The 25,877-nt window shown below is 40.9% G+C and overlaps 1 protein-coding gene across 2 annotated transcripts in view; it reads right to left on the reverse strand.

Moving 5' to 3' along the window:
- Positions 1 to 11,033: 11,033 nt before the first annotated feature.
- The window catches only part of ADAMTS14 (ADAM metallopeptidase with thrombospondin type 1 motif 14), a 145,763-nt gene continuing 130,919 nt past the window's right edge, over positions 11,034 to 25,877 (reverse strand). For both annotated transcript variants that reach the window (XM_066600550.1, XM_066600551.1), the window contains exons 20-22: positions 25,076 to 25,205; positions 20,066 to 20,164; positions 11,034 to 12,051 (exon numbers count right to left, since the gene is read on the reverse strand). In XM_066600550.1, coding sequence (XP_066456647.1) covers positions 11,513 to 12,051; positions 20,066 to 20,164; positions 25,076 to 25,205 — 768 coding nt within the window. In that variant the 3' untranslated portion in view covers positions 11,034 to 11,512. The remainder of the gene's footprint in view (positions 12,052 to 20,065; positions 20,165 to 25,075; positions 25,206 to 25,877) is intronic.

The raw sequence follows: 25,877 nt of genomic DNA on the forward strand, positions 1-25,877 counted from the left end.
GGATCGGATTCTACGAGTAGGTATCCGCAACGGAAGACCTGCGTATGGTTTTTGCGAGGATGTATATTTAAGGACAGCATATTGTCCGCACAAAAAGAACAAACAGAAGCAGAAAATGACATCAGAAAGTTGCCTAACTCCCTAGAAACATCCTTATAATACTCAGTCGGCTGCCCAGGCGATATTCCCTTGCACTTTTGTGGGGAGAGCTGTTCTGAGAGCCTTTAGGACGGGATACTGCTCTTTTGGTTCGGCTGGTTTATACTACTTTTTTTGGAAGTAGTATAAACCACTTTAAAAAAAACAAACACTTCTTCTTGTGGACTCAGAGCCCAGAAGAATAAGCAAAGGTTACAGACAGCAGTCTGGATGGGTGTGTTGCTCTTCAGACTGTTCTGCATTGTCTGGTACCAGTCCAGCACTGAAATGCATAGCCTATTTGTTGCAATGAAGCACTATTATGTCCATTCCTGTTCCCCCCATCGTCAGCAGCGCAGAGTCCTCCCTTTCATTCATGCACTTGTAACTTTATATGGAGGTTTTTCCCAAGGATAAAAAAAAACATGATCAAGGCAGAACACATTACTAAACCTTTATTTTGGATCATTGAGAATTGTTCCAGAGATCAGGTGTATCCATTTGTGATAGCAATAATACAAACATAACTACTACAGCATCAATATTCTTACAGACAGCAGTTACTCATATGACTTTTTTTTTTGCTTTTCTTAAAAAAGGGAGAAAGCTTTTTACATGGTTAAGGTTTAAAAAAAAAATCAAAATCAATAAATATAGCAAATTAAAAACTCTGAATCTTGTATGTACAAAACTATACAATCCATAAGACTGGACATTGCTACTGCACAGGAATGAGTGATGTGATAATCGGGAAGCATCTTGGCATACACGCTGCTACACATATCATGGCATTTGCTTCACAATCTAAAAGATTGAGAATAAAATTACAGTTTTCTTAAAATGTGCAAACCCAATATTTATAAAGCCAATTCTTTAAAAGAAACCGCAAGCATATAAACTGGAAGAAAACACGTTCTAACCAATGTTGTGTCTCTATGGAATTTTAAGTTACAGCTTGTATCTAGTTAGGTCATTTACCACTAATGTATGATGTGACCGCATGATGTGACAAGGCAGAGCGAACACTCAAGAGCAGAAGAGGACGATGACAGAAGACATATACTGGAGGGTTTATTGTATTTTGTTGCAGCTTTTAAAAAAATAGACAACCCCAATTAATGGTTTTATATGGAACGACTCAAATTAGGCTGGTTTCCACCCAATGTTAGGGAGATCGGTCTTGTCGCCAACCTTTCCATTTTTTTATTTTCAGCAAAAGGGTGAACCAGGGAGAACATCCCCAAAGCAAAAGTTTAGCCGAAAACAGTATATGTTACTTTGTGGTGACAGGATCCTCTAAAGCTAGTGAGAAACCAGCCTAAGACCTTATTCACACAAGCGTTTTTATGCTTTAAATGTAATTTAGCTGCAATAAAAATCGCAACCATCTGAAGCATTGGCTTCCAAGGTAATCATTCAGATGGCAATTTTTAGCCACGTAAAAACATTGCATCGGCAAAATTAGGACATCAACAACCGAAAACGGTGGCCGATTTTATACGCGGTAGGAAAAGATTGGTCTTGCCCTAACTTTCGGACAAGATATGCTGGCGAATCCCACAGACCCTATGGGAGCGGCAAAAAAGTGATGGGGAGGAGGTTTAGCAGCGGCCAATGCTGCAAAAAGATCACAGCTGGCCATAGTTCACCCTTCTGAGGATTTATGCTGGCTGAGGGATGTCCAGGCTGCAGTGTATATTTTTGCTAAAACGCAACGCTTGTGTGAATAGGGCCTTTGGGTGTTTTTAGATAAACCGATTAACGCTTAAAAACGCAAACGAGCAAGTGACATCATCGTTAGCTCGTTCGTTCTTGTGCAAGCTGTTTAGACGGGTGGATACATCGTTGGCTTGTTCAAATGAGAATCATTCAGCACCATTTAGTCATTCACATTCGCTGTATAAGAGAATGAGAAGGACTAAATGAGCGCTGTTTAAACCGAATGGTAAGCTGATAAGCCACTGATGATTTTTATACTTGCAAAAATGACAAACGCAAAGTGAATGATATTGTTAGTTGTCCGGTCATTGGCTGCATTCAGACTGAATGATCACCATTCACTTTTGAATGATAGTTGTTCCATCTAAAAGCACTTTAAGTCTATATTATAAAGATACTTGGTTAGAATATACAGCACCATTAGGTGTTCTTTTGTGAAACACAAATGAGTGACTAAAGACTTGGTTTGCTGGTGCATTGATAATTTTTCCTCCCTGAATGGCTTTTGGGTGCGCTCATTATACATATCGTTTCTATCAGGGTCACCATCCTAACACACTGCAGGGGAAGCTGCCTATGTTTAAGCAAGACTATAACAGATGTTTGGAAGTAAATCAATGGGTTATCGGCATGCTAGGGAGGTAGGTACGCTTAATAGAAAGGGGTTGTCCAGCTGTAAACCATTGGTGGCCTATCTCAAGACAGGCTATTAATAGTAATTCAGCAGAGGTCTGCCACCCAAGCCCCTTGTCAATCAGCTGTTCAAGGGGCAGTTGGGCTTGTGCATTGAAGCAGATAGCTACTTTCCCACTGCAGTGTCTATGCTTTGTATTATAGATATTGAGCTGAATAGGAAATTTACATGTAATACCAAGCCTGGCCATTGCAGTGGGAACAGTGCTGTTTTCTAACTGCAGAAATCAGCTCAGTGCATGAGACCACCAACCCAATGACAGAACTCACTGTTCTGAAGAAATCTAAGAAGCTAAGAAATCGTGGCACAGAATTTGTTTCTTAATGCATTAAGAGTCATTTACACTTTGCTACATCTGCACTTCCCTATCATGAAACTATTGCAAGTAGAAATGTAGAGGAATAAAAGATACTTGACCAAATCAAGAACATAATATCCAAAGAGATTGCATATACTTAACCTTTTGCAATCCAATTTTGGATTCAGGGTTTCCTAGGGGGCTTTCTCTTTCGGCCATTATACAATGGCGCCATCTGCTGGCTAGAGCCAATACTGCGGTATGTGACATCCTGGAGAGGCCCCCGGCAACAGAGCGGCCAGTAATCTACAGTAAGAATACCCTGCCGGATTTCTTCCGACATCGGAGCTGTACAGCCTGCAATCAGAATGTCTTTAGACGTCAGACAGTGGATTGGAAAGGGTTAATATCTCAACCACTTACTAAAGTGTGAATATATGTATCACCTGAAGATTCTTTATTAGATTTGTTCTTCAACAATTTTGTTCCATGGATAAATGTTTTAGAGTCAACTGTTTACTCTGAAAAAAAAGTAAAGAGGACTACTTTTTGGCAATCCACTTTATATATGAGGCTTGCATAGTTACTTACTAAAGTCTACAGATTACTCAATATGCTTCATTTACAGCCCAATGTAGCACACCCTTACACGATGACAGGAAATGTTATCAACTTTTACACAGTTTAACTGCAATAAATAACTCCAATGTTTCCAAAAAGGACTTTTCCAAGTAATACTTAACTATTAAATTACCAATTCGGCCCAAACAAATCTTTATTATTGTATATATAGAATTTTGCATACTTTCTTTAGTTGATATATACAAGCACCATGCATAGTTATCAGAGAGCTAATGATAATCAGTTCTTCTCCAACTTTATTTTTGGTTTGATTTAAGAACTGCTACTTGAAACAGATGATCTCCTCCACTTTAACAATTTTAGAGTTTGTTTGCATCTGCTTTCAGAATTTCGATTCACCCCATTATAAGTCTGTTGTTCACTGTATGGATCCATTATATGACGGATCTGTCACAGTATTGTGGCTTTCATTATACATAGAAATCATGACAGTAGGGTGAATAGAGTTTGAGTGTCAACATTTTAGAGGAGAGAATTGATCAACATGCCTGCTACAGTGTGTTTGATGTATAGATGTATCCGTGTTATGAAATGATGGTGTATATTCACTAACCTTATAGTATATTATTATATAGGCAGTGGTATTCCATTGCTACACTTTGGGGAATGTGTTGCCTGAGTTTGCCATCAGAGCACTATCTTGTAACATATAGAAATGGACCAGATAAGTTATAAAAATGGAATTCTAGTTTACCAACAGCACTGATATTTCCTAGCGATATAATGTGTTTATAGATATTACAAAGAACCTAATTGCCAAAATTTGGTTTGAGACTAAAGGTGCCCATACACAATAAACAAAACCTGAATTAACCCATCAGTATTGGGAGGCTTAGTCAACAATATAATATGTATGGAACCACCTGACTCCCTGATGATGACAGATATTACAAGGAAAGAAGGATTGGGCATGTTAGATTTCAACATGCCTGATCCTTTTTGTCAGCCAAGATTATTATCCTCTTCCTAATTAAATAAACATACACCCTCAGCTAAGAGTCTATATATATACTGAAGTCAGGAGAAATGCTATAGCTGTAGGCCAACAGATATTTAATGCATGGCCATCTTTAAAGGACATACACATAGACATAAGATGTTTTCTGACTGATCTGCTTGGTCGGATCTGCTCACAGTCCATTTCATATACCCACAAAGGGCCCTTATACAAACATATCAGTCAGAAAGAGGCTAAAGGGACTTCATTTTGGCCTCCGTCGGGTGAATACTGATACTTTAGCCTATATTACATGCCAGGAGTTTCCCCAAGCATACAACAAAAGGACACTACAGTTGAATTCAATACAGGAGGACAATACAGGAGTATTCTTGTGCAATTGCGGTTTAGACAGCATTTCTGATGCAAATTTACACTTGTTGCAAGAAAAAACACAATATCACTGCAACATGTGAATATACCCTTAAAACATCAAGCCTGAGGTAAGTCAGAAGATTAGTTGAAAAGACTTTAAACATTTTAGGCAAAAGAGAGCCTCTACGTTTTGAAATAACTATCTTAAAGGTGTATTCCCAAGAGTAAATGTTTTTCAAAGTTTTCACCCATCTGGATTAGATCAGTAGGATCTGACCGCCCGAACGCCACCGTTCCCAAGAACAAGGGAACCATGTCCTCCATATCTTCCAATGCAGGGTTGCTTTTGCCTATCACTGTAACATTGCAGTGAATAGGGTTTTCAATGGGGCTGACCAAGTACAAAGCGTTCAGCCTCATTGAAATGAAGAGCCACAGCCACGCATGCTTGGCCAGCAATTCATTCACCTCCATATGACATTGATAGGGAGAGCCAACCTTGCATTAAGAAATAGGAGGGGAGACAGGTCCTCCGTCCTCGGAATAGGTTGGGGTGCCAGCGGTCAGATTTCCACTCATCTATCAGTTTTCACTCAAATTGAAACTCTCTGGAATACCCCTTTAAGTCAACAATCAGTACTGTGTACATAATATAGAACAATTATTGCATTTTAATATTTTACACTTATCCAAGCACACTAAGGTATGCATGCATTTATCTTCTACTAGAGGTATAACACTGATGGGAATATTGTTTTTTGAAAAAAAAAAAAAAAGTTATTCTTTGGTTTGGTTTAGTTGAAACCCATTAACAATAGCTATTAGTTGAAAGTAAAACAGTAAAGCATATGCAAGTAAGTGTATGTACATTGTATACCTTGAACTAATACACATGATTTAACCCTTTCAAGACCAAACCTGTTTATGCCTTAATGACCAGGCCAAATTTTGGAAATCTGGCATGTTCCACTGTGACGGAGAATGTGCCTCTGTGAAGCTTTTATACACTGAAGTAATCCCGACCTTGTTTTCTCATCTCATGTTGTACTCTATTTAGGTGGTAAAAGTAGACTGATACGACGTATATTTATTAAAAACCTCAAAGTTGAGGAACATTTTTAAACGTTTTTTTTTCAGTTTCCGTATGACAAATATGTACATACATATTATACTAATATGATATATTACAGATATATATTTCCACTAGTTTACTTTATTTTGTTAGCAAATTTGGAATATTTCTCATGTTTCTGAGCAATGTACAAGAAATACTATATGAATATTATTAATCTTTACAATTTTGACGTATACTGTTTTTAATTTTCATTTATATTTAACTGATCATTTTTAATGTATATACATGGCATTAATGATTAATGGATGTAATAACGCTATCTGCTAAAGCAAGCCTTGGAAGAAGCTCAGGTGCAAGTGATGGCACACACTCTGATTTGGTCACTGTTACTAGTGGTGGCAATGTTGGGTCCTATTTAAAATAACAACATTGTAGAAGACTCATACAATAAAATGTCAATATTTGCAAATAATACAAAACTTTGTAAAGTAATTTACACAAAATAGGCAACTAAAGTAATAAATGGAATGGGCGGGCTACAATTCCCAGAGACATTATCAAAATTGGGGTTATTTAGTTTTGTAAAAACATGGCTAAGGGGCGACCTAATAATTATGTATAGATATATCAGGGGACAATACAGAGATCTCTCCCATCATCTAGTTATACCCAGGACTGTGACTGTAACAAGGGGGCATCCGCTGCATAAAAGGGGGTTCTTTACTGTAAGAGCAGTGAGACTATGGAACTCTCTACCTGAGGATGTGGAAAATTGGCTTCTACCTTATTGGAGTTCTTCCTCTGGATCAACATTGGGGGTGAAGTAATAGGCTGAACAAGATAGACATGCCTTTTTTCAGCCTTACACATTATGTCACTATGACACACAGCACGCTGAGAGAAGTGAATTTAAGCCTATTTGTTATTTTATGACAGGAGAGCTGGATTTTATGTGAATTAAATATCTTGGAAAACCCCTGTAATAGAAATTAAAATCACTTTCTTCTCATGTAAGTGAATGCAAATTAGCTCTCCTCCAGAAGGAAGAAAACTGTCTCCTAAAGCCCCATTTACATGCAACGATTATCGCTCAAAATTCGCTCAAACAATGTCTTTTGAGCACTAATTGTTGCATGTAAATGCTACCATCATTTGCTTTTCAGCTGAACAATGATTTTTAGTTCAGCTTAAAATTTATCGTTTGGCCGGAAGGCTGCTAGCAGGGACCACACGCTGTGTTTTTCCACGGGAGTGCTGATAACATTATTTTCAGCTGTAGTCCCGTGGCAGAACAAAGGGGCTCTGTGCAGATAACAGACCACCCGCTGTTATCTGCATACAGTGCAGGGAGGCTCATTTACATGCAAATAAAGCTGATAAGCTACTTATGGGCATTAGATGCAAGAATCTCACATGCTTTTTTGGAATAATACATAACTAGTTCTGTTTCAAAGTTCTTTAATTAGTCTGTAAGTAGTTAGTGCTTACAGATATCACTAGAGAGTTGGCTCTCTTCCTGCTGAAGAATACTTCCTTGCATACTTTTCCCAAGGAGCATTGCCTGTGAGACTCCCTCTACCAGCTGGATCTCTGCAAGAAGAACCAATATTGTCCAAGAACAGGAACACATAAAAGGTCACATGTGCACTACACACCCTAAGTGTTATGTTTGCCCATGAAAACCAATTAGGGAACGTCTAGAAAAGGAAAGAAGGAAGGTGGCAGGTCGTTATTGTTTGATACATGATTTTCTCTATATACAGCTAGAATATCTGTCTAGGAAATGTTTTACTCTCTTTTATTTCAAAACCATAAAATATATTTTGGAGTAATGCAATTCACTGCAACAGAATATTTGTATCATTAGCTTTATAAATATACATCTGAAGCAGCAGAAGCACGCAGTAAAATCTGCAACTATAAAAACTTGACACAGAAAAGCATTCCACTGGTAAATGTTTCTCTCTAGATTCAGGGGACAGGGATTGAGAATCTGGTCATTGCTTATTAGGAAGTGCATATATTTTTCAGCAAATCACTAGTTACTCATAAGAAAGACAGAGAAAGTGAAAAAAGGGCAAGGCACTCTAAGATAGAAAACGCAATACTTGCAAAAAAAGAATAAAAAAGCCAAGAAAAAAATCCCACGATCTTGGGGATATTTTTGGCAAAATATTCTACTCAATACCAAATGTATCTCAAAAGAACTCCTATTTCTGTCTAAAAGCTCAGCCTGGAACACCATCAGATAGCACCCTTATACATTTTAACGTTTTCTATGGCAGAGGTAGTAAGTAAGACCCTGTGCAGCACACTCAGCTCAGTGAAATCACATATATGTATAGTAACCCTATATTTTAATAACCAGCAGCAACTCCACTGCCGCCCCCTTGCCTAAATAGAGTTACTGTTAAAGCCCCACAGATATACATTTCAACTCATATAAAGTATCACTTGATTATCTCCAAAGTGAGAAAAAGTTGCTAAAATATACAAAGTATGGAATTCATAAAAATATCTGTTATACTGTTTGTTAAACACAGCAACTTTGCCCAGGTTGCCCACCCGTTGATGGCACACAATAAAATGGTAAATGCTACATCTCGGGCAAACACATTTTTACTAGTTGGTGAAAAGTAAATCATCCATATCATATCATATGATAGAAAAAGCCTCTATGCCTGCTGTAGGTTCATGGGCGGGGATGTGCACCTGAAGGTGACCCTATCCCTTACGGATGATATGAACCTCCATAGGGTCCTACAAAGCTACTGCAATGTTAACAACCAAGGGGAAAGTGAAGAACTTCTGAACCCTCCTTTCCTGGAATGAAATAGAAGTGATGGAAGGTCGAAGTATTTGCTAAGGTGCTCCCTTTCTATTACTTCTGCGCAAGTACCCTTTGTGAAAAGTATACGTATCAAGTGACAGACTTAGAAGTCATCAAGTTACTGAATGGCAGTAAGGTTTATCTAACCGACAGATCATCTTTGGCAACCATTGAACTGGAAACCACACTTTTTTTCACACAGAGTGTTGGAAGTATGTTACAACCGGAACTGAATAATACATTATAGTATACTATTATTGAAGTACAGTTTTGATAAAACCTACTAATGATATCAGGAAAATAAATAAATATTACATTAACAAGTTGTGGTCCAAAGAAATTCTGAGCACCAAATAAGTACAACTGGATTTGCTAAAATATGCCACAAACTGAGAAATGTCTGAACTAACTAAACGTTCATTCCTGACAGTTACTATAAACAATTGCTTCGGAATAAGGTTGCAAAATTCTCACTTGTGATTTTGCTGAAAGTGACCGGGAAGCCTAAGTTGCAACCTGGCCTCTCCCTTGTGCGTACCACTATACTACTGAGCAATTATGGTCATAGAGAAAGTGACAGTTGTATGCAGGGGTTTTGCTATAGGATACCATTGATACCAGGCCTGTGGTCTCTGAGAGGGATTATGGGCCTCTAGCACATAAGAAATATAAAAATAAAAATCTTGTTATTTGTATAGTGCCAACTTATTCCGCGGCACTTTCAGGTAATTTATTTATTACCCCCCACCAAGCTGGGTACTCATTTTACCGACCTAAGAAGGATGGAAGGCTGAGTCAACCTTGAGCCGGCTACCTGAACCACGCAGGGATTGAACTTGCAACCTTCAGGTCGTGAGCGAGAGGTTAGGACTGCATTTCTGCTGCCTTAACACTCTGCGGCTCTAACATCAGTTTAATAAGTAGCCAAGGTAGGTGGGCTGCATCATTCCAGATTTTGTATTGGGGTCCGAGAGATTCAAGGTACTCCTCTTTTAGTATGAGAACCTCTATTCAGTGACAATTTCATAGGCATGTGTATCATAGCCACAAGGGAAGAAAAGAGAGATTGGTAAAGTTTTTTTTTAACTGGATTCACTCCTTCTCCTCTGACTGGCAAAAGAATGAGACGTAAATTAAAGTGACCAATAAGGGATAAGTTCACAGATTTCAAAGTGAACTCAAAAAGGCGTCAGTGGAAAGAGGCATCTTGTATTCTGAAAATATACTCTTCTTAACTCATTAGGCGCTTATATTATACACATGTGCAGAGAGCTAAAATGTTGGGTAAATAAGACGAGACTTTGGGTGGTGGTGTATATATTTCATGGACAATGCTGCTACTTACCATCCTATTATAATAAGTGATATGACAATTTTACATAATGGACATCTTTATGCATGTGAGGGCAATAAAACAAGTTGTTATACATTCATCAAATCTGGGCTATACAGACTGTTCACAAATAAATATCTGCCATTTGTTCCTCGTTTACCCAACCAAGATTAAATGCCATGCAGTACCACTTCACATCATATAGCACCATTGAAATGTACACCTTGAGCAATATACAAGTCAATGCAAACTTGTTCTTGACTAATATTGTTATCACTTAGGCTTGATCAAGGCTTAAGCTTTGTATATTGGGATGTAGGAGAGCTTTGGACAAAACCCAACTAGAAACAGCAGAATATCATTCGTTGTTTCAAACTTTTGTACTCACTAACACTGAAAATACCTGACATTTTATTGGTGAATCGTTATACTTATATTTAGTGAGGAGGTAACTTTTCAAAAGTTCAGTTTGGCTGCTTCGCTGAATTTTGGCAAAATGTTTGGTTTGGTCTGAATTTGTTTGAACTGAACTGGAAATTCACCAATACCCCTAAAACTGGTATATAACACTGTCTAATAGAGCAGGAGGAAGAAGAAGAGTAAGAGGAAAGAGGGAGAAAAGTAGGAGACATTTTAGTGGGTCCAGCTGCAACAAACCGAACTTTTAGCAAAGTTACTTGTATTCTTCAGAGAAATCAAATATAAACTGGAAAATTTGAGATGTGCTTTAATGTATTCAGAAATCACATAATCAGACTGCTGGCTGTGTAACCCTGAATTTCCTCTCACTCCAATAATAATCTAATAGCAGCAATAGATTATATAAATTAATGTGGTAGGCTAAAGCACTATTAGGGTCAGGTAAATGTCAAAATGTCAGTAACTAAAACTGACTATATATATATATATATATATATATATATACATATATATATACACATACATACATATATATATATATATATATATATATATATATATATATACCCTCATAAAGAGCTCTTGGAGCTTTTAAAATCAAAATGCTTCACTGCAGTTCACTGCAACTGACCCAAATTCACTGAGGTACAGAAAATGACTGGATACACATACAGCACCACATGTAAAACCGTGGCGGTTCTAATCTAAACTAAAGAAAGCACCAGGTTTAAAATTCTTCATAGCTCAAAAAAAAGTGACCACTGGCCTGAAGAACTGAGGTGACAGAAATTCTTTCCTTTTCTGTGTTCTGAATCCAGTTGGTAGCACCCTTACGACAACATAAAGTGCATTCACGCTGCACTGTGAGGTAAAAATACAGGGGCCATAGGAACTAAGGCCCAGAGTTTTTATCATAGCATTAGATTCTGTCATTTCCCAATGACTGAAAAGTGTTATCTGTAAAATAGCCTTTTCTTTACTATTTTTACTTTAAAAAAAATGTCTGTTCCCGATGAGGCTGCCCACTTGGCCTTTTCATTTGGAAGGTGGTTCATGTAGCCACTGTGTGCTCTTCTTCAGTACCTTCCCTTCTTCGTCTTAGTACTTCAGGAGATGTTATTGCACTGACCCTGCTCTGTTTATTGACTGAGGTGTTATTGTAAGTTGTACCTAGGTTCTCAGTAAGTCCACCATTGTTTTCCGCAGGATGATGCTTTCCTACATTGGTAATTGAGCTGTTTTTTCCTTGCCCAGTTGAAACCCCATTGGTAATATTGGCTACTGAGTGCTTTTGAGTTTGTTCAGCTCCAAAGGCAGACAATGCTGCATCCACTGGACTGCTACCTATAGAGGGTTCAGTCAAGACAGCTGTTGGCGCATGAGTTACCGGTAGGATAGGACTGGGAAGGATAGCTCCCTCAGGTGCCCGGAGTTCCAGAGCTGCATGTTCTGAACTTGGAGTCAAGCTGGTAGGAACAATCTTCTTACTGCAGGATTCACAGCACAGCTTGTTGTACCCAGGTATAGAGCAGTAACGTGCTAAAACCTCCATCTGACAGAATATGGACTTGTCTCCTTGGCACGAGTCTTCTGTAGAGGAAAAAACTATTTGGTTACAACTTTCATGTTAAAGGGGTTGTCTGTGAAAAGAAAAACTTACCCGATACAGCTTGGGTCCATAGGTACTGGTAACTCTACCTCTGGTCTGGTTTCGATACCAAGTCACCTACTATAGATTATTCATTCTCCTTTAGTTGTTGGTGATGTCATTACAGGGGACTGATTGAATAGCTCATTTTAATAACTTAGCCAGCTCCCTACTTTCTCCTAATACAGACAGTAAGAAGGGTGCTGGACAAGGTATTGGAATAAGCCAATGAAACAATTATGATGTCACTAGCAATGAAATGGGGAAGAAGAATCTATGTCACATGACCTAGTGTGTGAATCAGGCCGGGGGTGGATGTTTTGGCACTGCTGGACCCAAACTGGATTGGGTAAATTTTTCTCTCCCCAGACAAATTCTTTAACTATGTCATGCAGGGAAACATTCCCATTGAGGGAGATTTATCAAGAATAGCACAAATTCTAACTTACTGTATATACTTGAGTATTAGCCGACCCGACTATAAGCCGAGTTCAATAGGTTTTACCACAAAAAACTGGTAAAACTTATTGACTCGACTATAAGCCTAGCTATACACCAGTATACACTGGGTAAAAAAAAACAAAACAATACTCACCTCTTAGCCGGCGTCTGTGTCCCCGACCCAATGGTCTCTCCGGCGGTGCGGCAAACTGCTTGAGAATTCTCCCCGCTGTCATATCCCTGCTCGGCTTTGAATTCCCCCACTGCCAGCACTGTGTAAGTAAGCCAATCACAGCTGGCGCTCGATCCAATCACAGCGCTTATTTACACAGCGCTGACGGCGGGGAAATTCAAAGCCGAGCAGGGAGATGACAGCAGGGAATTCTCAAGCAGCTTGCTGCACCACTGGGGAGACCATCGCGCCGGGGACACAGACGCCGTCTGGGAGGTGAGTATTGTCTTTTTTTGGTTTTTTTTAACCTCACTTGAGTATAAGCAAAGGGGGGCTTTTTCAGCATACAAAAATGTGCTAAAAAACTCAGCTTATACCCGAGTATATATGGTACATATTTTCAGAAAAAGCAGCTACATGATTGGTTGGTATAGACAACTCTTCCACATTCCCTTGCACTAGGTATGATAAAGCTTTCCCACCGAGATCGTGAAGAAGTTTTATAGTTTGCATTATTATAATGAAGACACCCTTTCAAAGATAAAACTTAACTTCTAATGAGAGGTCCTATTGTGATACTATTATGCTGTTACCTAAGTGGGGTAGCCTCCCTGACAAGGATGACCCCACTCTCCAGCCTTTCCCTGGAACACCCTACTCTAAAGAGAAATACAATCAAACATCAAAAGCATTTGGAAAGATAGATCAAAGGTGGAATTTAAAAATCAATCAAATTTGTCTAACGACCCAGTCAAGATCCCTTGCAAACATGCAAAGGACAAATTATTAATCATCAAGCGAGATAGAAATGCCAGAAAAAAAGATGAACACGTCGGCATAGAAAGAAAGGTCAGTTTCATGAAAAACATAAATATCACATGATACACAAGTCACTATTTAATTCGAACAGCAACTTACATATGATGCACAAAACACAATGTGACATTTAGTCTCAACGCATTTCCCCCATATGTCATGGGTTTATCAAGGAACATATGTCAGCCGACCTGGGAAATACTCATGTTGTAATAGTTGACCTAAACTGCATTAATCAATAAAGCAATCACTTTGAAGACATTAAGTCACAAAGGTTAACTGACTGAACAATCAGCATATCAGCAAATCAATAGATAGATAAATGGCGACATTTCAAAGAACGTGGTATAAAGGCCCATTTAGACACAACGATTATCGCTCAAAATTCGCTCAAAAGCCGTCTTTCGAGGGATAATCGTTGTGTGTAACTGCACTAACATCGTGCAGTTTTCGTTATGCCGTCGCTCATCGTTGTCTTTCAGCGTGCTGAAAGACAACAATAGGTCTTATCAGGGATTCACAGCGGGATACAGCTGATACTATTGTTTCAGCTGTATCCTGCTCCCTGATAACAGCTGGGTATGAAGAACAGAGCGGTCCAGCTTTGTTCTCCATACCTGGCACGGAGCGCTCGGCTGTATAACGATGCCGGAGCGGAGACCATCTGGATGCAGAAGACAAGCGGGGACACCCACTTGTCTTCTGCATCCTCCGCTCCGAGCGCTCGGCTGTATAACAGCCGGGCGCTCGGAGTGGGGAACAGCTGGATGCAGGAGACAAGTGGGGACACCCCACTTGTCTTCTGCATCCTCCGCTAGGAGCGCAAGGTGATCGCTCATCTTGAGCGATCATCTTGGGCTGCAAAAGACACAACGATTATAGCTCAAAAGTCACTCAACAGACATCTTTTGAGCGATAATCGTTGTGTCTAAATGGGCCTTAAATTATTAATACAACACTTAACTTTACAGGTACATATTCACTAGAGGCACCGTGATACATCCTCCAGACTGTAACCTATGTTGCAAGACTGCCCATATCAATAGCAGCAATAGAGTGGACTCATTCTTATCAGGGCGGCTACCCCACTTAGGTAGCAACATAACAGTATTATAATAGGATCTCACTTTTTCCTCTAAGTTTATTATTGAAAGTCAAGTTTTATCTTTAAAAGACTGTCCGATTTTCGGTTCCATAAATAATTGTCTTTAGACCCCTAGTTACATCATGCAGATACAGATACCGATTATTAGTTTGTGCATTTTTTCCCCCCTAATGTGTTCTACTGTATTCTGGTTTTAGATAGCAAACACTCCACGCCTCCTAACTAAAGAGCAAATGAGACGCATATTAAAGAATGGGAGTGAAAATGGACAGCCAGTTTTGCCTGAAAACAAGCACAGTACAAAATGAGAAGGCCGATTCTTATAATTTCCAGTTATGATCTTAGAAGGCAATCATTTTTTGTATGACTTTATAAATATTATTTTGATTTCTACAAGGATATAAGTATTGTTTATTTGGTTTAATCAGTTTATAAGCGGTTTGAATATTTAGTTTAGAGATAACAGCCGTCGCGTGCTCCACCAGCGGAATATCGCAGCGGAGTCCGACACGGCACCCACAAGTCCCATCTGGCGAGCCGGCTTGCATGCACAGTACAGTGCATGACGCACCGGCAGTGGACGATGATGCAGCCGGCGGTGGGCAGTGACGCATAATCACGCGATACTTCCGCTGTGCTCACAGTGGAAGTACTGCATGATGGACGGCTTCCATTGACTACAATGGAAGCTGGCCGCTCGTTTTCCTGCGGCGATTACTTTCACGCTGCGGAATTCCGCGGTAGAACTCTGCAGCATGAACATTGAAATGCAGAAAGCTATTAGGTTCAATAGAGCCTAATAGCTGTGGTTGATTACGAACTGTTGAAATGTTAAAACATATATATGATTATATCAAGATTGCATTCTGTTTAAATGAAAAACCTAAAAAAAAAAAAAAATCACAAATTTACTCAATTTAAGTTCAGAAGCGTCTTTCTTTACCCCACAAAATGAGTTGTGATTGTAGAAATAGCGAGGTGAGCTAAAGGTTAAATAATGTAACTCTGTTAATTGTTGTACCTAGGCCTGAAAAAGGAGTCATTCCAACTCTCTAAAGCATAGTCTGCTTCATTAACAGTTTTACATTATCTGCTGGTTCTCCACTTATTGGTCTCGAAACAGCGCCGGGATTCCCTGCTTTCCTTGCTTTTGTTTGGGGGTCCATCACTCCAGCCGGGGAGGATGCAGCTTGCAGTGAGTGCAACCATCGCAGGGCTCCTTCCCACGGACAGATTTCCGCCGCGTAATACGCTGCGGAAATTCGCTGCGTTGCCCGCAGCTTTTAGGTTCTATTGAACCTAATAGCTCAATGCTCGAGGTGCGGAATTCCACCGTGGAATTCCGCACCATGAAATCCCCCGTCCTTACCCGCGACATGCTCTATTTGCCGCGGGTGTACGCGTGGACGGCTTCCATTGCAGTCAATGGAAGCTGTCCGTCACGCTATCTTCCGCTGTAGCACAGCGGAAGATAGCGTGAAACCACTTCTCCGCCTACCGCCACCGCGTCATATGACACGGCCGGCCGCGTCATGTGACGCTGTGGGCGTGTCATGTGATGTGGCCAGCGCGTCACGCCGAAGTGTCGTGCGGGACGTAGGACGCCGGATCCGCAGGTAAGTATTGGGGTCTCTTGGGGGCGCCGTTCTATCACCAGGAATTGGGTCCCCTTGAGGAAGCTTTGGCGAAACATGTGTCAAGGCACAGGTCATAAAGCTGACACTACTGTTATGTTCAAACTATATGCAGTATTCAATATGCTTGTTGTGTTATAGTCATCATTGCAACATGATTGTGACAGCATTGGATATCTTTTGCATAGACATTTCTCTATTAACATATCAAACTAGATGCCTTCCTTTTTTGATGCATTATTTCTTTGTGTTTAGGAACTTATCTCTTCTGTTATGTGATATTTTAATATAATTCTATTTAATAAAACATAATTCATTTTATTGAAGCTTTTGCATGCTGACCCCCCTTTTTTTTTTTTTTTTTTACTATTCCTATCACCAGTGCTTCTGCATCTTAATCCCCTCTACACTTCAGAGCGCTGACTTCTTGTTTTAGTCTAGAGTAGTAATTGGTTAGTGTTGCAGGGAAGTGTAATATGTAGTCCCTCTTGCTCAATGCTGATAAGGGACTGCCACATGTCCTCATAGAACGTGTGCACTATTTTGTGATTCTCAGATTTGGTTTTTGAATGACTGCTTATTGTGCCCACAAATTTATCAGTAGAAAGAGAACAATATATTTCACATTTACTTAACACAAACCAATTGTGCATGAATTTAGCAATATGAGCACTAGATGGCAGTATTACAGCAGTGATAATCTCAAACTTCACTCCAACAGCAGTGTGTAGAGTGTATATACTGTGAATGCCACATAGCAAGGCAAGCCATAGCAGACAGGCATCATGAGGGATATTTTTATCAGCTAGCTAGGAATTACATAAACCAGAGAAAACCTAATGACAAAAAAAAGAAATGGGGACCTATGCTATTGTAGATTCATTTCGTCACACCCTACCGTTTTAGCACACGAGGGTCCAGTACTTATTACTATTTCCCAGCCTCATCCTGTTTCTTGTGTGAGAGAATGGTAGCATACTACAGCCTCAACACCTCTCCCTCTATCTACAGTTGTAATAGTGGAAATGAATAGAGATGAGCGAGTGTACTCGCTAAGGCTAACTACTCGAGCGAGTAGTGCCTTAGCCGAGTATCCTCCCGCTCATCTGTAAAGATTCCGCTGCCGGCATGGGTGACAGGTGAATTGCGGCGGTGAGCAGGGGGGAGAGAGGGAGAGAGAGATCTCTCGTTCGTTCCTCCCAGCTCTCCCCCGCCGCTCCCCATCCCCCGCTGGCCCCCGAATCTTTAGAGACGAGCGGGGGAATACTCGACTAAGGCATTACTCGCTCGAGTAGTTAGCCTTAGTTAGTATACTCGCTCATCTTTAGAAATGTAGAGTCCCGTTAGGAATCATGGTAAACATATCCTATTGGAAAAGCAATAGGGTTAATCCCTATTTACACGCAAAGATGAGCTTTCAAAATTCGTTCAAAAGATAGGAAGAATGACAGTTTGAGCAATCATTCTGCATGCCCATTACCAGCTTATTAGCTTCATTTGCACGTAAAGTAACCTCCTTGAGCTGTATGCAGATAACAGCAGGTGGTATGTTATCTGCATACCTCTTTGTTCAGCCATGGGACTGCAGCTGAATAAAATGTTATCAGAGGTCCCGTGGAGAATCATAGCCTGCAGTCCCTGCTATCAGCTCTCCGTCCAAACCATGGATTTTAAACTCAACTAAAAATCATCGTTCGGACTAAAAAGCAAACGAGAGTAGCATTAACATGCAACGATTATTGCTCAAAAGACATTGTTTGAGCAATAACCGTTACATGTAAATAAGGCTTTAGTCTAAGCTTCCCCTTAACACATTCTTATAGATCTTATAGCAGCCACATAGGCTGTCCTGTTTTGTTCATCATTGTTACTGAGTTTCCAGAAACAGATGTGGTCAATGAACCATCACCCAAGCTATTCTTTGTAAATAAGTGGAGTATAAATGGATTACATATTTGCCAAGTACAGATTTTTAAATAGCAGTGTTAGTGAAATGAATATGACTCTATCCTATGCGTAGCCATTTTGTAAGCCTGTAGCCATCTTCTGTGTCTCTTTTCACTATTCACTTGTCCTCTTCTGGAGGTTTTATGGATATTAAAGGGTTCTTTAATAAACCTTGAGTGAATCACTAAGGCTTTTGTTCCAGAAGATAGCTATATGGCCTTTAGACTAGCTGGGGGGTCAAACTGACATGTTCCTAACTTGTCAGTTATGTTCACAAACATTCTCTCTAAACAAGAAATCCTATCTATATGCTACAGATTGGGGGAATTGACCTATGCTGTGGATTTCAAAACTGCAAAAAGCCAATTTATGCTGCAGATTTTCACAGAAGATTCCATCCACAAATGAGAAGGTGAAATCTGCAGTGAATCCACACCAAAATCCACTATGCATTTGCTATGGATTTTCTGCCGTCCCAACATGCCTGAACATATGCTTAAGGGGGTTCTGTCATTAGAAAAAAATAAATCAATATTTACCTATTGCCACCAGGCAGTCTTCTTACTGCATCTTCTCCTCGCCGAACTTCTCCTGGTTCCTCCAGTCCCCCGGGTCACTTCACCTCCAGCTGTCCGGATCCTCTTCCTCCTGTTATGTAGCGTCCATTCTTGGGATTATCCTTCCTGCAGGGCAGTGTACCTGGTCACTAGTGACATAACGTTCACTGTCTAGCAGGGAATGCCGGGCTATCACCAAGACTCCGCATGCGTGCTGCCTGTCGCGGGTGTTTATATACTATTGCAGACAGTGCGCATGCGCAGTCTCTGCAATAGCTCAGCACTCCCTGCTAGTTTGTGAAAGCTACATCACTAGTGACGTAGCATACATTGCCCTGCAGGAAGGAGACTGCCTGTGAATGGACGTGTCGTCACCGGAAGAAGAAGAGTTGGCTGGCTGGAAGTGAGGTAACCCGGGGGACTGCAGGAGCCAGGAGAAGATCGTTGAGGAGAAGACTAATGGGGGAGGAATAGGTAAGTATAGAATTTTTTTTTCTAATGACAGAACCCCTTTAGAGTACTTTTCTTTGACTGCTTGTGAGGAAAAACTCAATGAATTTGAGTGCTATTAGAAGTATTTTACCGAACGGTTATAGAATGCATTTCACTAATATATATAATATTCACTTTGGGTAAATCTACTGTATGCTATAATTTCTGATTAGTTTGTGTGATAGAGAGAAAATTATATAGTAGATATACAGGGGTGGGATTCCCTGAATTTACTCAGCATTTATCCTATGGCCTGATTTTTTTCCCAGCTTTGCCTTGCATATTGTGCTACATTTGCCTAAGACATACATAGATACAGACACAGCACAGGAATGTGCTGTGTCTGTTTCATATACATCATGTATAATGAATGTGCCCCCCCCCCCCCCCCCCCCGGTTTTGGGACAAAATTTTGTTTCAGGACAAGAAGGGGAGGGGGGTATATTTTCTGCAGTTGTTCTTCTCTGCCACACTCCAATCCACTAATTTTCTAACTACTTAATGCACATTATGCACTACTTTCTGATTAGCCAGTGCCAATCATGTGACCAGCTGTGACCAATCAGAGAGCAGGTATAGTACATTGGTATTCTAATGCTATCAATACAGTGTGGGGATTGGGTAGTCTAAAGATTGCATTGGCCAGAAATAAGACCTAGAATCCACCAATCAGACGGACGGCAGAGCAGAATAGTTGCAGGATATATATTCCCTGACAAATCCGGTCTCAGAAAAGAATTTTGTCGCAAAATCTGAGGGTCACTTTAATACTTTGTTCTTTATCATACTTACTTGATATTTTATTCACAGGATTTTTAGGGGAATTTAGTGGAGTTTTGGAGGTACTTAAGTCACTGGTTTCTGCGTGTTGCGTAAGCCCTGGAGATTTTCCTGTAAAACAGCAATAATAAACATAATATCATTTTATAATAGATGTCCATACGATATAATACAGAGAAAAATTAAGGCCTCTTGAGGACATAGAACTTGCTCTTGAAATTATTCATTAAGGAATCTTTTAGATGCCAAATGAATTATTTTAACATTGTTTACTAGGCAGGAGGCCAAGTATATTTAGGATATTGCTAAGCAATACAAGCATTAAGAAACATGTTAGAATTCGACCCACCCACATGTTGTTGATACTGCCAGGTTAGCATATTTGACCCTGCTGTGTCGGTGCATCAAGGAAGAGCTCTGATTTGTCATCTGTTTTTTTTGTAGAGAAGAGTATTGATTTCCATTGTGAACAAGTAGTGGATATAATCCTAAGACTCTGCTCACATAGGTGTTGATTGCATTAATTTATGGGTAGCGATGAGCGATTATTGGAATAATCAGTTTGTGTCAGTATCGGGCCTATTTCACAAAAATCATTGTGAATCAGGACGGTTGATTCCAACTCCCATTAAAGTCAATGGCAGTAAAAATTGGGTTCCCTGATTTGCCCTTCAGAAAGTCTGTGATGCCACATGTCACTGAAAACAAAAGAAGGCCCATATAGGGTCTTCTAGATCAAAAAATACAACAAGGAAGACAAAAGATGTGCTGCTTGTTTTGAAAGCAATCCCATAAATTTTACAAGGATAAATACTGCCAGGTGAACACAACACTCAAGCAGGTGCTTTCTGTACTGGTGTATCTTGACGTCACCAGGAAATCCTAGTAGAGACATGATTGACAGGAGGTTGACGCCCACTGATGCTGATTGGCAGGCTCACAGGTCCTGGCAGTGAGGCTGAAACTTGTCGCCCTCAGCATCGGGGAAATCAGCGGCGGCAATCAGAGGTGAAGCAGCTACAGGAGGCAGGTGAGCACTTCAACACACTGGCCTCGCTCCCAGCAACAGTCCTGTCCCACCTCCGCTCACCGCTCTTACACTGCCTTTTGTACTCGTCCCTCTGCCCCGGCTGTCATATCCCACAGGAGGCAGGTGAACAGTAACACACACCGTCCTGTCTCCTGCCGCCAGTCCTGTCCCACCTCCACTCCCCGCTGTCACAATGCCTTTTACTGGGACCCGCTGCCACCGGCACCAGTCTTCTCCCAACTCCACCCCCCCCCCTTTCACTCTCCTCTTTACTGGTGCCACTGCCGCTGGCTGTCCTGTGCCACCTGAGGTCCCTGCTGTCCCTCGCCCAGTCTCCCCTGTAGTGGTCGCGCTCCCGTCGCCTGTCCTCTTCCCCTTACCAGCCCCACTGTCTGTGTCAATGTGTCCTGCCGCTGGCCCCGCTGTTACTCTCCCCCTCTCCCCTGTAGTCACCCCGCTGTGGGCGGCTAACCTGTCACACACTATTCTTGTATCTTGTCACCACCAGACAGTCCTGGTGGAGACCTAACCCTGCAGGGCAGCTACTATACAGCCAATCAGGAGCTAGGGGTGTGACAGGGGCGTCCCTCAATGCTAGCCCTGTCAAACCCCTAGCTTCCGGTGGTGTCAAAATACACCAGTAGCGGTGCCTTCTCCAAGGAACAGCTCTAGAGCTGCCAAAAATGTTGTTATGCAAGACAAAAAAGTGTGCTGCTTATTTTAAAAGCAATGTCTGAAATTTTGCGAGCATAAATTCTTTCAGGTGAACACAACATTCAAGCATGGGTTGGCTCCAAGGAACAGCTGTAGAGCTACCAAACGCTTTACTACGCAATACAGCAGGTGTGCTGCTTGTTTTGAGAGCAATGTCATAAGGCTTGTAAAGGACAAATTTTACAAGGTGAACATAACAGTCAAGCACGGGCCTTCTCCAAGGAACAGCTGTACAGCTACAGCTGTTTCTTGTGCTTTAGAAAAGGTTGGTTTTGAGAGCAGGAGGAATAAACATGGCGGAAGCAGGAGAAAGAGAGCACCAGCAGTTACACCACCAGCAACAACACCTAGTGGTCGGAGTGTTCCCCCCTAAATGACACATCAGAGCTGTAGCTCCATATTGACATATTTTTCATTTGGGGGGGAGATAGAAGGAAGAAACATGGTGGGAGAAGGAGAGCAGCAGCAGCACCTTTATGGTACAATATAGTCTTTGATATAAATTATGCTCAGCCATATGTGAGTAAAAATTGTCAGCGTGCTAACTAATCAGTGGAATCTGCCATGGGGCAGCAGAAGTCAGGTGAAATCCACACCTCGTTTATTGTAATGAATGTCAGGCGATCAACATTCTCTGTGGACAGGTGGATGCATCTGTCAGTTATCATACCTCCAGCTGTGCTGAACACCCTTTCTGATAGCACATGGCAGCAGGCTAGGCAAGCACCTCCAAAGTATGTTATGCAAGCTCAGGCCACTCGTCCAGCTTAGACATCCAGAAGTTAAAAGGGTCAGTGCCATGCTGAGTACATCCATGCAGGAGCTGATATACTCTTGGGCGATCATGGATAAGTGCTATCTGTGACTGTCAGTTCTACCCTGTGCTTTTGCTGCAGACTGTGATGGGCTGAAAAAAAACTATGCCGTACCTGTGTTAGACTTCCTCTGCCACTGGTGGTTGTGCTGCAGCAACTATCCGCCATAAGCCGCAGAGCTGCAATTTATTGCGGATCAGCCCCATGGCCATGGGAAAATGCTGTGCTCAAACTACTAAACAGTCTGTCCTAATAGTGCCACATTTTTAGGTCCCTCTCCACTGCCAAAATAAGATTTGTCATCTCATTTTGGCGGGCAAGGTTTTCTGGGGTTAGTTGTCTCATTGGTGTGGGGACCCGTGAGACAGCACGTGCCGGTAAGACTTTGCTGAGGGTTCATGTCCTAGTTTGACATTACAGAATGCACATGTACACAGACAAGGAGATATTTGTTCATGTCCCTGTTTGCCATGATGTAACAGACAGGGTTCTTCAATGCCAGGAACATGTTATCACTCACATGGTCGTCCACAGCAGGGACTTTTGTGAGGCAAAGAAATGGCAGCTGGGCATTGGTACAGTGAGTTAGCATGCAGCATCACATTGTAAAAGGTGTCCGTGTCTACTAGCCTGAAGAGCAGCATTTCCATTGCAAGCAGCTGTGCAATGCTTGCGTTCAGGCTCTGTGCTCTTGGATGGTTGGGGGACGGAGGACTGGCTGGTGACCTGGAACACATCCAGCCTGAGTACACGTTTCCTGTGGAGGGTTGACTATGTGCACTGACCCACCCCATCTTCCTCGTCGGAAGGAAAAAGTGGTTGGGCATTGTTGCATTCAATGTCTTGGTCTTCTCCCTCCAGTTGTTAGGACTGCCCCATTTACATTCATGACCTACCATTTACATAACCTCCGACCTACCATCAAGGTCAGAGGCACTATCTCTCCTCTGTCTTGCACCATATCACCTTTATCTAGGTAGTTAGCTGGTTTCTGGGTTCTTAGTCATTAGAACCAGAAGTTGTTTAGGAGTTGAACTTAGAGATAGGGCCTTTCTAACATTCAGCATTGATACTGGTTGCAGAACATCTCTATTTCTGCTAGAAAAGAAGGTCTCTATTGCACCCTATAAGGAAAGTTCTCTTCCAAAATCATTTTTTAGTTTATTATAACTCTATGCATGGCTCTATTGTGACACTTTGGTACCTAGCCTGGATAATACAGCTAGTACTCATTACTCACCATGATGCATGCTAAACCAGCTCTGTAGGTGCTAGCTATATATCACAATGTCAACTAGGAAACATTATGTATAAGGTTCCTGATGAAACGTTGATATTTAACGTAGAAACGCGTCGAACCTTCGAACCTCTTTTAAATTTCCAGTTTATTTTTCAGGCACTGTGCTTCTATTGTGTCACAGTACTCTGACCTTATACAGTCATTAAGCGTTGCTCAATAACTATTTGCACGCATGATCTAGTAACACAAACAGTGTCAGTTAGTCCTCTTTTGAGTTCAGTAGTTGAATTTGGACACTGCCATTTATGTATCTGAGCTATATGAATCATATGGTAGACCAATTGTTGTTCTGCCTAATAGTTCTCAGTAGGACTTACTTTATGGTTGTGTGTTGTTTTGTTTATGTTAAGCCCTAGTCTAATTATAATTTAATCCTAATAAATGTGCAGAGGTCATTTTGCAGGAAGGGGAGTAGACAATCCCAGTTTATACCTATTGTGAATGATAGACCTGTGTTATATATCTGTAGGTGTCACCTCTCAGTGTAATCCTGCCTGTGATGATAGTGAGATGATTGCTGCAAAGGTTTTCTGCAGATCAGGAAGTGACAGACTATTATTCGGCTCTGCGATCAGTGTGAAAATGCAGTATTTTAATTGTTTTTTTTTTTTAAATATTAGTTATTACCAAAAAAATATATATAAAATCACCAAAAATTCTTAAAAAATATGTTTTAACACAAAAATGTGATTTATACACTAGGTAACTTTCTAATAACAGCTTCCCTTTAATGTATGTCCACATGATGTGGCAATATAATGCAGCATTCTTTCTCCTTAAAATCTACCTATTATACCTATATACTGTATGTGAAAATAGACAAGCTGGGGAGAGTTGTTATTGTAAGGCACAAAGTGCCCTGACTATTTTGCACTGCTTCTGTCAACATAACTTGTGAATGCAGGCCAAGTTTTAATACTTTAGGAGTCTCCAATCACAGTCTTTGTGACTCTGCCAACTATTAGATCACTGCTTCTTAGATACATATGCCATAAGTATGTTTAGTTTAAGCTATTCAGCATCTGAGGCTATACTATTTCACTCTGGTTTCCAGAAACTCCACTGGTATTCCTAAAACAAGATTGCACCCGGTTTTCAAGGAATGAAAAGTTGTACAGGTTCAACCAGTCCTAGAGCCAAATGTCAGTGTCGTATTACCGTACCTGGGCAGGGTGCCATCTTGCAGACTTGGATAGTTTCAGGCTTTTCGCCATCACATTGACCGATAACATTATCACTTGCTTTGCACACAACTTGGCGCTGCTGGATGCCCTCGCCGCAACTTGATGAGCACTGCGAAAGCCAATGAGATAACATCAATGAAGAAAGAACACAGCTTGTGGAAGCGTGGAGATTTCCTTCAGAGAACGCAGGATGTGAAGTATCTTCCAAGTCGCTGGTTTCTTACAAACAGACAGCAGATGCACCGCAACCTCCCTTGAGTCTCATAAATAAATGCAAAAAATATACATAAATGAGAAGCACATGTGGAGCAGCATGGGCTACATATGCACTTTGTTTTTGCCAGAACTGTTTTTTTGAACTAAATATTTACTATCATTCACGTAGATGTAGTAAAGCTGCTTTGACGTCAGAGAGGAAATGACACAGCTGTGATTATATAGAAATTAAGATAAGACATTCAAGGGGTTTTCTCACCGATAGCATGTACTTAGTGGCCAACCATGTGGTCTATGGGGAGACGAAGGGACATACTGCTTTCTTGGGGTTGCTGCCTGCCCTTGGGGTTGGTGCACAATGCACAAGGACATGCACAATATGCTGCACAATTCCGTGGGAAAAAGAACACATCTGGAACTCATTAATCTAAATAGCCATTTGAATCAGGTATGTTTTTGTGTCCCATGGGTAAAAAACATTCTCCGCGAGCGCAAAAAGTATAGTAAAATGAATGGAGTGGAGGTCACACAAGTGCACTACTGTTCTGTCCGTCTCTATGGACCA

Source organism: Eleutherodactylus coqui, chromosome 4 (genome assembly GCF_035609145.1).
Source record: "Eleutherodactylus coqui strain aEleCoq1 chromosome 4, aEleCoq1.hap1, whole genome shotgun sequence".
NCBI classification, from domain to species: Eukaryota; Metazoa; Chordata; class Amphibia; order Anura; family Eleutherodactylidae; genus Eleutherodactylus; species Eleutherodactylus coqui.